The sequence below is a fragment of the Macrosteles quadrilineatus genome, unplaced genomic scaffold (assembly GCF_028750875.1).
Source record: "Macrosteles quadrilineatus isolate MER2022 unplaced genomic scaffold, UCM_ALF_1.0 Scaffold_4__1_contigs__length_99947679, whole genome shotgun sequence".
NCBI lineage: Eukaryota > Metazoa > Arthropoda > Insecta > Hemiptera > Cicadellidae > Macrosteles > Macrosteles quadrilineatus.
Window position 1 is genome coordinate 92287771 of NW_026542597.1, and position 12763 is coordinate 92300533.

Below are 12763 nucleotides of genomic sequence, written 5' to 3' on the forward strand. Positions count from 1 at the left end.
TCTAGGCTAGGGATCGAACCGTGTTACTTGAGGGCTGTGTGGTCGAAGCACAACAGCTGGAAGGCCAAATCGTGCTGTTCCAAGAGTGGCTGAACGATGTCGAAGCACAACTAACAGAACGCATCGACAACGATCTCACCGCTCACGATTTGCCAGACGACGTTCAGGTGACATTTTTGGTTCATTTTAAGTTTCAAGTTCTATACGAGTGATTTGATTGAAAGTAATTTTGACAAATTTAGTTTAGTCTTTACTAAATTCATATTGAACGTTTTAAATAATTGTTTTATATGTATTGTTCAATATGTATTTTTCTTCTTACCGTACAGTTTCTGGTTTTTAGTATTTTTATTTTCTCCTCCTCTGATCTTTTTGTTAAATAATTTTATTTAATTCTATAGTTATAAATTTCTATCTCATTACAAATCCTGTGAGTCCAACGATTTTAATCACTCCTTTATAAGTTCTTATGTATGTAATCAAGCTTTGTGTGCATTGATTAAAAGTGTCTGTGTTTTAAGGTAAGATCTCTTGTCATACTGTTTTGTACAGATGGGTTCTTTCTTCTGTGCTCTATTTCATTGTGTTCATAATTCCATCTGCATGATAGTTCTTAACTGTATAAATTAAATATTGTTTCAGTAATGCTTTGTCTGGTTAAGATTTGGCCATTTTCTCAATAAAGTAGAATGGCAAACGATTCATTCCATTAAAAAATTATAACAAGATGTTTTATGAACAGAGTGCTGTATCTATCACGAAATTGCTGTTTAGTCAAATAAATGTATACCAACCAAACACAACAATAAATATAAAATGCATCATTGTATTAGAAACACTAATAACTCTGTTGAGAGTTTACATGACCAAACATTAACATAACTCAAATAAGTAATTTTTAAGTCTAAATCAATGACCAGTGAAAAAAAATCTAAATAACCAATTTTGATTTTTAAATCTTATCCAATAACATTCATAATAATTTACCTACTGATGTTCTGCTGTGATTTCCGCAGTGTTTCGTCAATACCTTGACATCTTACTGAATCAAGTAGTATTTTATCATTTTATCAACACCCATTTAATAATAAAATCATGAACAGTTTTAATTCCCATTAGATGACAGTGTTTTGCGATTTCACTGGTGACTTTATGTTGTTTTGCGACATTCACAGAGACTTGTTGAGGAGTTTGAGACGCAAGCTCGTACTCTGCAGCAGATGGAGGAGCAAGTCCGCAGTTACAGAGCTGCGGGGAAGCATGAGGCTGCGGCCAGACTGCAGGAACAGATGGTTCTACTACAGGTAGGACATAACACTGCTAATTAGATCATCAGATACTCCTCTTTATAAAAATGTTGGTACTTGGATGTATTGTGTGCCATCCATGTCTGCAACTAATTCTTTAAGCAATGTTGTTCAAAGGTTGATTGTGGACATTTTCCATAACGATGGTAATCAATACACAACGTTTCGGGATCTAGAATCTGATCCCGTCCTCAGGTGAAAAAACTTAAATAACACATTACAACTAACAATACACAAACGTCCATACTAAGTTGGAATACACTACTATAGGTCCAAGAAGAGTAAGAGAGTAAGTGGTCTTTAAGTAAGTTAGTTGTATATAAATTCTTTCCTACTGATTCATATTCCTTTTAACATAGTTTTATTTTTCCTTGAGTCCTGTTTGGATTAGGCAGATTTTCAGAATAGTAGATTTAAATAAGCGAACTCTGCTGTAAGTATTTGTAGGAATCACATTTTGATTTTTTAAGGAACGGTTCAATGATATTGCTGAGAAGTTTGAACGTTTTCGATCACCGAGCAACCTAGAGCCTCGTTTGAACCGAGCCATGAGAGAGTTGCGGGGGATCGAGGAAGCCACTTGCCTACTGGAGCTGGCTTCTGAGGATCCAGAGAGCATTCAGGGCCAACTGAACCATTGCAAGGTAAACAGAAACTGAGTTATCATAGTCTTGCAAGACTACATGGAAAGGAAATTAAGTTTGGTGTACAAGAGGAAGACAATTTGAAATGTGGAGCAAAATTTTAAATTTTATAGTTTAATTGCTTGCATTGTACCCATACTTTTGGTGTGGCAGTGTGGTAACAGTTTGTTGGACGAGGTTAATGTTGTCTTGAGGTTTTAAAATGCTGGACAACAAACATTATCAGTTGAAAGTTGAAAGTTGAAAGGAATAATGAAAATGGTTTAAAGGATTTATCCGTTGACATCTTGGTACTTACGTTCTCAGTCATTGTGGCAATGTTTGGTTTTGTATCTGAACTTAAACAAAATAAATATTTAATTTGCAAACTGTCATTAGTCATAGTTATATTGTTCAACCGTTGCATTCCCATACAAGTCTCGAAGGCTTGGTGTTTCAAGGACTTATAGTCATGATAAATTCTGACAATGCCTTCTAGGAAAATAAAACATTTCCATTTGATAAGTTAAAAATGTACCACTAGTAAAACATCATCTAACATTAAGTAACAACATAATATTTCAATCAGTGAGACTTACATTTTGTCTTTGCAGCGCTTCTACCAGACGTTGAGTGAGATCAAGTCTGAAGTAGAGAGTGTGATCAAGTGCGGCAGGAAGCTAGTGGAGGAGAAGTCTGTTCCTCAACACTATACTGGACGTCTCGACACTCTCAAGGAACTGTACAACAAGGTACGTAACATAGAGTCCCAGTGACTCCCAGTGACAAAGAATGAGCATATGGAAAATACTTTTATTTTTTAACTATACTTGTATATTCACTGTAACCTAAGCCAACAATTTTCTTGTTCTCAGCTGGGTCTACAAGTGACTGAAGCCATGTCCAGTCTGACCACAGCCCTGGAGCTGTCACGTTCACTACAGTCAGACATCCCTGCCCTGACCAGCTGGGCGGAGGGAGTGGACCTGGAGCTGGACCAGGTGGAAGCTACTCCGGCCAACCACCGGGACATCCAGGCAGAGATCAGCTTTGTTAAGGTGAGGGAAGAATCAATACATTTTTATTTTTAGTTACCAGTTCCTGTTACCTGTCTATTTTTACCCATTATCAGTTTTCCTAAAACAGTACCGTATAGACTGCTAATTGATTTGATTTATTAGCTTTTCAAAACAAACTCTCTTTGCCCGAGGAAAAAATCTTGTCTCGTCCCAAAAATCGGAAAGGAAATGAAAATTCCATCCCATCCGATCCCAAACTAAAAGCAAAAGTCAACCCTATTCATTCTCACAAAAACTAATTTTTTAGTCTTTTTGTTTTGTTTTAGGATATTTATCTTTTAAAAAATTTAGCAATTTTGATTATTGTCTCAGGACACTCTGACAGAGTGTGAGAGGTGGAGAGAACGCAAGGACCAGATCAAGAGCAACTACAGAGCGTTCTCCACCCTGTGTGACCCGGTGTATCTGGAGGTGTTAAAGGACAGGGTCAGTGACTGTGTACGCAAATGGGAGCGGACCCGGGACAAACTGCTGCAGGCTCAGACCCAACTACAGGTATATGATAGATTGTGATGTATTGTGAGATGAGGTCTTAAGTTTTGAATTGGACTTGATATTTTAAACTGTTAAACCACAGTATTAGTTCTGAATAATTAGGGTTTGGAAAAAATATTTTTTATGAGGCAGTCAGAGAGACCGTGTCAGGGCGAAAGTGTTTGTATCTATGGACTCAAATCACTCAACCTGCCAGAGCTTAGCAAATTGTCTGGTATAATTTATTGACCACAGTATAAGGTTTTTATTACAACAAAGTTTTTTGGTAGTGACAATTTACTATACATTCTGATTTGATATAAAATCTAAGCCATATGATAATATTTTATGTTGGGTTTCATTATCAAACAATTATATATTTAGCTCCCGAAACACTATAATCTGTCAAGGGATAACATTGCCTGTTGACTGTTAAAATTATTATTCTCGGTTGAAAATCTTTATTTTTTTGGGGTTGAGTAAGATAATACAGTTGTAATATTGACATAAGTAAATGAGTTCTTACTAAATTTGTTTTACCAGATAATTTTATTATCATACCAAGAAATTATAGTGTTTCAAAACTAGAGTTTTATAGTAAAAGAATGCCTGTATTTAATAATTTGTGAAAGAACTCAATTAATTTTGTTTAGTGGCTCATTTTCAATTATAAGACATAAACATTTTACGTTGAACAAAAATGCATGAAAACTGACATATTTTAGATCTTGCACACAGCATGGATTTACTAACACTGTGATAAACCCCAAAAACAATAACTCTAATCATGATTTGAAAATTAATTCCCTTCTTCGCATGTTTAGAATGCTATTACAATAATATTTGGATTTAGTATTTGTGTTTGAAAATATTTCTGAGAGATTAAAAATGTAAAAAACATTTTCTTAATAATGACAGATACAAATAAGTGTTACAGTTAATTTAAACAACAAATAAATGTTTCAGGAAAAATATTTAAATTTATTGAAATCAGTGTTTAAGAAATGTTTAGATTTTCAATATTTTTTCTAGCTAAAATCTTTGACCAATGATACAACTAGACATTCCATCTCCATGTAAAAGTTGTCGCCGGTTTTTCAATCAAAATCTTTGTAGCTTATGACAGATTGTGCTGATCTAAAATACTAATTTCTGTCGAATACACAAACTTCCAATAGTCAATACTAAAACTTACGTTTCAAAATATGTTTGTTATTATTGTAAAATTTAAATTTTGATATGTGTGTTGTTTGTTTGATTTGGACATATTTGTTTTAAATATCATGCTCATTAGTGGTGATGGTTTCAGTTTTCACATTTTCATCTTGATATCATGTGTTTTGCTTTAGCACTTTTAGTAAATGGACTTTGCACTTTTTACACAAATTAATCACAGTGCATTTGGAGTTATAATTTCTCAAATGTTACTAGACCTATGTCAATGTTCGAAGGTCTTTCTCTGGCCATCTTGTTTAACTTGCTTCACCAACTTTCAAAAATGTTGTGAAATTAGTTAGTATAATGGTTTTAAGAAGGTAATGGACGCTTACTTTTCCACTGATGGACACCTACGCAAAAGCTCTTCCGTTGCACTGCCTGAATCAATACTTAACTTACAACTAGCAATTCAACAGTTTATGTAAATGTGACTAATTACTAAAACATGAAGAGGTCTTCAAGTGTAGTGGAAGTATTGTTGGGAAGCAAACACTTGGAAAATAACTGCTTTGGTGTCGGGTTCATTGTCATAGCTTGTGAATGTGCTTCAGAAGTTTACTTGACCACTGTCTTTTGCACTTAAATATAGAAGGCCATCTTTCATTGACAGACAAATCATGTTGGATTGTTCACCTCTGATTTCAGGGCTTCACAAAGGCCTCTAAATCTATATTGAAGCCCAGTAAACCTACAAAAACTGTGAGAATAAAAGAGCCGAGTGAGATTTCTGAAACGTCACTAAGTCTCGCAAGTGAATCTGGATCTAATGTCTCTGATAGTCAAATACAGAAAACCGAAGTTCCACAAGTGAAAAAAACTGTTACACCAGATGAAATCAAGGAAAGCTTACCTAAAGGGAAAATCGTAGACGGAGAGACACAGGTGAAGTCAATCTTGAAAAATGATACATCGACCAAGATTTTTGTGTCAAAATTAGAAATGGAAATTCCCAATAATAGCAAGCTTACAGAACCTGGTAGTTTTGTTGTAAGTAGTGAAAACAAACGGAGGAGTGTGTACGAGAATGTAGACAATGTAGAAACATCCCATGTTATTATAGAAGAACCTGAAGACGAGGAGGAGTACGAAAACGATACTTTCCATCTCGCTAAAGACAGCGCTCTCTTCTCCCAGGTCTCTCGTACTACTATTTTAGCTCCTCAGAGTCCAACCAATGTGGTGGAAGACAACCCTTGCAAAGTGGTAGAGGTGAAAGCTAAGGAAATACCTAAATCGACGGTTTCATCAACTGAACATGTGACGACAATGCCTGAGAAGTCTGACCACTTGGAGCCGCAGACTGTAGAGATTGTGGAGATCATCGAAGACACTGAGACAGAGGCTGACTCTTCGGCTCCTGACACTGACCCTGAGGACCGGTGGCCGTCCCCTGTCACAGCGAGGAAAACCGACGGAAGTCACAAACAGAGAAAAACATGTCTTGCCCCTGGGGAGATTTTGGCGAAAAGACAAAAGATGGCTTCCGATGAAGCTTTACGGACGCTCAGAGAATCTGGTGGTGAGACAGTTAAAACTCCAGGAGCAAAGGAATTGGAAGATAATGTTTTTGATGATTCTGTTGGAGATGAAGGAAGAAACGTTAAGACAACAGCTTTGCTGGACGCTGCTGGTGATTCTCTTAGAGAATCAATAGACAAAGAAAACTCTACTAGTCCTATGTTCACTTACAACGTAGAATCCGCACAGGCTCCTCCGCCAACTCCTTATGAACAGTCAGAAAACCTAGCCTCGCCATTGTGCTTACAAATGACTGATAAAGTCAACCGGGTTGAGCAAGCAACTGTTAAAACTTGGGAGATACCAAAAGACAGAGCGATCGAAAGTTCTAAAGAAGTTACATTCAGAAAGGAAGTGGAAGTGTCAAAAACATATCAAATCATCGGTAACTTCATGACTGCAGAGAAGGGTTTGACTGTGCCTGTTGTTGACGACAATGACAGCTTCTACGGAAGTGATAAAGAAACAGACGACGCTATCGTCTTCTCTGAAGACGAAGGTCATGTAGATTTTGAAGACGACACTTCTAGCTCAGACAATGAGTTTCAGGAAGTTTCCAATGATGTGGAACTTTCTCCTGTAAAGGTTGGTTTATAATATCCCTTGTACGTAATTATATATATGCTGTAAATAGAGAAGTATTTATACAAAGTAGGATAGTTTGATGAAATTGTGAAAACTGAAAACACCTTATGTAGCCACAACAAGATTGCAGTAGTAGACAATTTAATAGTGCAAATCCAGCAGATAACTTGATAACAACAGGTATTTTGTTTTATATTTGTGACAACACTTCACTTTTTTTGCGAGTCTTTTAAAAATTAATAAACTAAACAAATTTAAAATAGAGACATCTGAAACTACAGTTTTGGATAGTATTAGCATAGATTCCATTGAGTCGAAAGTTAATTGTATCAAATAGCAAACTGCGCAGCTGGTCTTGTGGCTAGTGCCAGGAACTTTTTGGAGGCTCATGTTGAATTCCACCAATCGCTAATATCTTTAGCTATTCATTAATGCACAACCTCACACTTTAGATACATATATTTAGACAATAAGGATAAGTCCCTCAGACTTGGAGTACTTTCTATGCACTAGAGTACTCTGTACTCTTCTCCCCATTTAAATCAGTACAATCTTACTATTTATGATATCAGTATAGTATAACTATGGACAGTACTTTACAATATAAATACAGCAAGGAGAGTTTCCAAGCCACAACAGTATGCATATGAACACGGTGATTTACATATCCAGTTATATAAGAGTGACCAGGTCACGGAGGCCTCTGAGCCTTGGCTAATTGCCAAATCCTCTATCCTGGCTACTCTTGTTTACCAACAGCATTCTTACAGCTGATATCACCAGTAAAAACAGCTGTGTGTGGTTTTGTAGGTTAATTGTTGTAGCAGACAAATTTCAGTGTTTTTAACTTTGAAATGCTCTAGGCATGTGCAATGTGGTTATTGTAGGTGAGTTTATTTTAGGTGATAACTCTGAAAGTTTGTTTAACACTTTTGAGGTTATGTAAACTTTTTATGTAACTCTACTGGAGATGAATTTAACGTGCTATCAATGAGTTGTTGCAAGTAGTGTGAAAAACTGTATTTTTTGCTACAGTATCCCTTTTAGAAATGTTGAATCATAATGTCACTACTGAACATCATTATTTTTAAAATTATCGTACAGTGATATAACTATTTTTTGCAATTAGTTAAGGTATTATCTTAAAATGTAAATCGTAGGTTTTACATTTAAAAAATGTTTAGTGTAAATAGGGCACATTTTAAATTTAAACTTCATTTATTAACGTATCTAAATTGTTTCTTGTACTATTTGTTTTGTTTAAAAAATCAAACTAGGAACTACCCTCAAGTCAAATATACTAAAGGTTAAATATGCCAAGATGTGAATACTGCAATTGAATGGGGAAAGATTTATTACAATATTAGATATGAGTTTAAAATATTTACTGCAATTCCTTATTTATTAACAAATTTAAGAACCTAATAAATATTTTTTAATTGTTTTAACGTCCATATAGGAGAACAAGCAAGGCAACATATACCACACAAACATATCGTTGACAACAGCCGGCCGGGAAGATGAGGTAGAAGATAACGAAATGAGACAAGACAAGTCCGAGGACATCCCTCGGATTCCCCTCGACAAAGAGATAGAAGAGTTTGAGGAGGCAGCTCAGGAGATGTTGGAGAGGATGGACACGATGTTGGTGACAGTCAGGGGCATCAACAGCGAGGCCGATCCTGGGAAACGTCTCGAGGTAAATAAAAAGGATTTTCAATTTAATAGGTTCAACTGCATGTTTGGAACATCTCATGAACAGACCCTTAAGTAATGACAATGGCCATTAAAGTTACTATAAAGATTGATATAGGCTGGTTATATAGTTCCTTCCCCAATGTCAAATAACATGTCAAACATGTCAAATAACATCTACTTTTCATCTTGAAAACAGTGGTGCAATTGAAATTCAAAATGGTTATACTGTTTTAATGATTTCTGTTTTGAGATGTAGCAGTTGACCTTATGGCAACATCAACCTTTGTGTGGTCACATATTGATAAATTGATTCTGGAATGAGGAAGAGTAAAAAATACTTTTCCTACAGTCACCCGACAAAGTTGGCTTCCTTGTACTGTTTATAGTACAGAAAGCTGCTAATTGCTGCAAATTTATACTTTGCCATACGGTTTATACTTTGCCGCACATCAGGATTCCAACGAAACAACACAAAACAGCGTGGTTCTATTATGCACGTAATCCGTGTACGCTTGGAAATAGGTTGGCAACACTTAAAAATAATAATACTATGAGCAGCTGATTGACTATTATAACTACGATTTAACCTCTCATTTCGTGTTTATAGTTTCGGTATTTCTGAACTTTCTGGACTTTTCTTTTAAACGTTTTTAAAACATTCCTACGATCTTAATAAACAAGAAAATACCTTTAAAGCATTTTTTTTAGGCGCGGAAACCACTTCAAATTACAAAAACATACGGAACTATATTCTCAAAACGCGGAGCACATTTCTTGCCGAGGAAAAATAGCGGAGTGATACGGACCGCGGGTACTACTTTCTCTAGGGCACTATTTGTGTTGCCAGCTGAACCTAAAAACGTGTTGTATAGTGTTTGAAAGACTAATTATTTATATGCTTTATAGTGACTGTAGGAAAAATATAATGTGTAACACGAGTGAAAAAGGCCTTTGCTGCACTCGAGATCATTCCGCACTCGCCTGCGGCTCGTGCGTAAACATTGCTCTCGTGTGCAGCAAAGTGCCACTTTCACCACTAGTTACACAAATAACTATTGTTGTTTGTTATTTCTTATGTCTTAATCCCTTAATGCATGAGGCAAGTATGCATGGCGATGCTTGTAGTAAGCGACTATAGACTATCTGTTGACGCAGGTGTTGGAGCGTGAGCTGAGCTGTCTTGCGCCGGACGCCGCCACACTGATCAGTCGAGGTGATGGTCTGGTGTTGTCTGTACACACCACACAGCCAGAGCGAGCCATTTCCCTGCGTACCGGAGCACAGGACAGACTGCGGGCAAAGTGGGCCCAGGTCATGTCGGAGACTGAGGTAGGCGATTCAGAATTGCCATCTTGTTGTGGTTACATCTTAAACAATTACTTTTAGCGGATTTGTCAATCATTCGGATATGGTGATCTAGCTAATATTAGAAATTACTTAGGAAAATAGGCTATAGAAATTAGGGCAAGTCCTTATAGTAGGGAAAAAAAATATTTTCTACAGTAGAAGGAGATATCTCACTAAAAAAAGATAGACAAGCTGCATTTGTGTCTTGAAAATAGAATTATGAGTTGAAGACCGACTGCTGCAGTCCATTAAACACTGAGATACAAGCTGAGAACGTAAAAAGCCCATATGTGGCTGACGCACATAGGTACAAGGTTTGCATTGACTATGATGTGCTCCTACATGTAAACCTAAGTAACTAACAATGGTTGACTAAACTATTGTAGCATTTCTGTAAAAAATACATCTATGTAAATAATGCATCCAATGTGTGTCAAACATCTATATTGAACTAATTTGCATAAATTTGAGTGTAAATGTTTTTTTCACAGGTGAGGAAAGTGCAGGCACAGCAAGCAGAGAAGCTGTTGGTGGATTACGTTGATCTCTCCAAGAACACGGTCAAGTGGTTGAGTGACGTCTCCAATAGACTGGAGCGGGCGAACAATGACGAGAGAGGAATCAAGGTAAACCATACGGAATGTTTGTAAAACACAGGGCTAGAACTTTGAGTTGGTGCTATTACGTTAGGTAACTGAATCATTTTATCCAGTTTTCTACAGTTATCTACTGCCATACTTGATTTATCAACTATGTTACAACATGTTACAGTAGACGTCTGAACTGACCTTGAATTAACCGATAATTGGATTACCCGCCCTAGTTTGTAAAATATTACGTTTCGTTCTAACCAACCTTGTTTTGAGAGCAGTTCGGTTTAACAGCCGCTTTTTAGGAATCTCTGTGTTTCCGCTCAAATGCTCGGTGATTAAACTCTATCTCAATAACATCCTAGCTTCTTCGGTTGAATCCATTAGGTCACAGTTATACAAATTTGAAAAATAACATGACAATTCTCAAAATGCTAAGCAAAGAAAACCGATTGGATTCAACTGAAGAATACCTCATATATAAAGAAAACCTGAACAATCCAAATCATATTTTAAATAGCCAAATTTGTTTGAGAAACCCCATTTTTGAAAATAATCTTACAAAGATAATCAATAGCTAACAGAACTTTTCAAATCCTGTCTCATAAAAAAAATCATCTGTAAAAACAAAAACAAATTATATTAACACAAAACAAATAATGTAAACAAAAGTTAAGTATTCACTATTAATGAAGTTTGAAAATAATCTCATGTCCGAAACGTATAACTTCTATAAAAATATAATAAAGTCAAGGTTCTCATTTGTGTTTAAATTTACTACTTCAATATCTAGGATTTATTTATTCCTAAAGTTCCCTAAAGTCCTAAAGTCCTAAGTCTTAGAGTTTCCTAAAGTACTATAGTTCGGCCGCTTAGAAAGCAACCTCCTCCAGCATTGGTTTAGCATTAGCGCGCAGGTCGTTTTCTAAGCGGCCGAACTATAGTTTAGTGACAGTTGGTTGAGCAAGAAGGAGGAAAGGACAAGAGTCTAGGAGGGTGGGGATAGCGCGTTTATGCAGTCGCGGCAGGCAACGAGATAGTCATGCAGCCCAGCTTCGCGAACGGCACACACTATGTAAAATATAGCGTGTCGCTATGCGTCACATTTTGGATGAAATTTTAGGCTCAAAGAAAATTAAGTTAACAATTTCATAAAACACAATTTTAAAATTTCTAGGAGTTAGCGGAGGAGATTAGTTCTCGCAAGTCGGAGATTGAGAAGTTGAAGAAGATGTCAGCAGAGCTGGAGATTCAGCAGGTGGACCATGGTGGACTGGAGTCAGTGGCCGGAGAGTGGCAGACGATCCGCACTTACATGGCTCACTTGCGGAAAGATACTGCGGCTACACAGCAGGTAGTCAAAGGAAGCTTTAAAATTTAATAAAATAGGGGTTTCGGTTTATGTTTCAGTTCAATTGAAACTCCTGAAAGTCAAAGAATATCAAAGAAGCACGCCTTTGTAAGATCATTTTGACTAAGGAAGACATTGTATACCTTTTCATAGCTCTTATGTGTAAAAATGTAAGCCTAATGCCTGATAGAATAAAGTGTTCAAGTTCTATAAGAATTGTGAAAGTCAGGGAAACACATCATAGAACACTACTATTACAACTGGAGATGGGGAATACTGTAACTTGCAATAATGTTAATAGTAAGACACAATCAGCGTTATTTCACTAAGAAAGGAACTGTAAACATTTAATGGGACAGGAAGTTCATATTTTGAAACGGCGTGGAATTCAGTTAAACAAATAATTTTCAAGTTGACAAACCAATAGTCTATGCTTCACTAGACAATCTAAATTATTTTCCTCCTAAAATCTTTCTCTGTTTGCAGCAGAAGGTTGAAGTTAGTGGAAGTGACATCGTAACCAGAACTAACAAGTTGAGAGAGCAGGTGACAAATGCCTTGCGAAAGTTGACTTCTCCTCCTCTGACGGGACCAGACTTCAACATCTTCATGACTCAAGAACCAGCGTTGAAGGTAATAAATACAACAATACAACTGTGTACTTACTACTAATAGATCAAAGGGAATTTGATCAACAGTGGTTGCAAATATGACTCATCATACTTAATAGTACTCTTCACCATATCTATGTCGAATATTTTTTCAACACACCGTTCTACATTACATTGAAACTTGTGTTTTCATACCTAACTGCTTTTCCTTTGATAAAAAAATGTATTTTTATTGCTAATCCAAACTTTTTTTCTGACTGATACTTGTGAACTGATATACTTTGTTCCCTAATACATTCAAGAAATCCTATTGTTGCCTTTTTTTGTTATGGTATATTAGGAAAACTATTAGGTAAATTAAG

At 36.3% G+C, this 12763-nt stretch overlaps 1 protein-coding gene across 1 annotated transcript in view; it reads left to right on the forward strand.

Moving 5' to 3' along the window:
• The window catches only part of LOC128993149 (utrophin-like), a 61169-nt gene that overhangs the window by 33511 nt on the left and 14895 nt on the right, over positions 1 to 12763 (forward strand). Inside the window, exons 29-40 of the mRNA XM_054416908.1 lie at positions 6 to 167; positions 1176 to 1304; positions 1778 to 1951; positions 2545 to 2682; positions 2806 to 2988; positions 3322 to 3504; positions 5347 to 6804; positions 8264 to 8503; positions 9658 to 9831; positions 10341 to 10475; positions 11617 to 11793; positions 12277 to 12423. Coding sequence (XP_054272883.1) covers positions 6 to 167; positions 1176 to 1304; positions 1778 to 1951; positions 2545 to 2682; positions 2806 to 2988; positions 3322 to 3504; positions 5347 to 6804; positions 8264 to 8503; positions 9658 to 9831; positions 10341 to 10475; positions 11617 to 11793; positions 12277 to 12423 — 3300 coding nt within the window. The remainder of the gene's footprint in view (positions 1 to 5; positions 168 to 1175; positions 1305 to 1777; positions 1952 to 2544; positions 2683 to 2805; positions 2989 to 3321; positions 3505 to 5346; positions 6805 to 8263; positions 8504 to 9657; positions 9832 to 10340; positions 10476 to 11616; positions 11794 to 12276; positions 12424 to 12763) is intronic.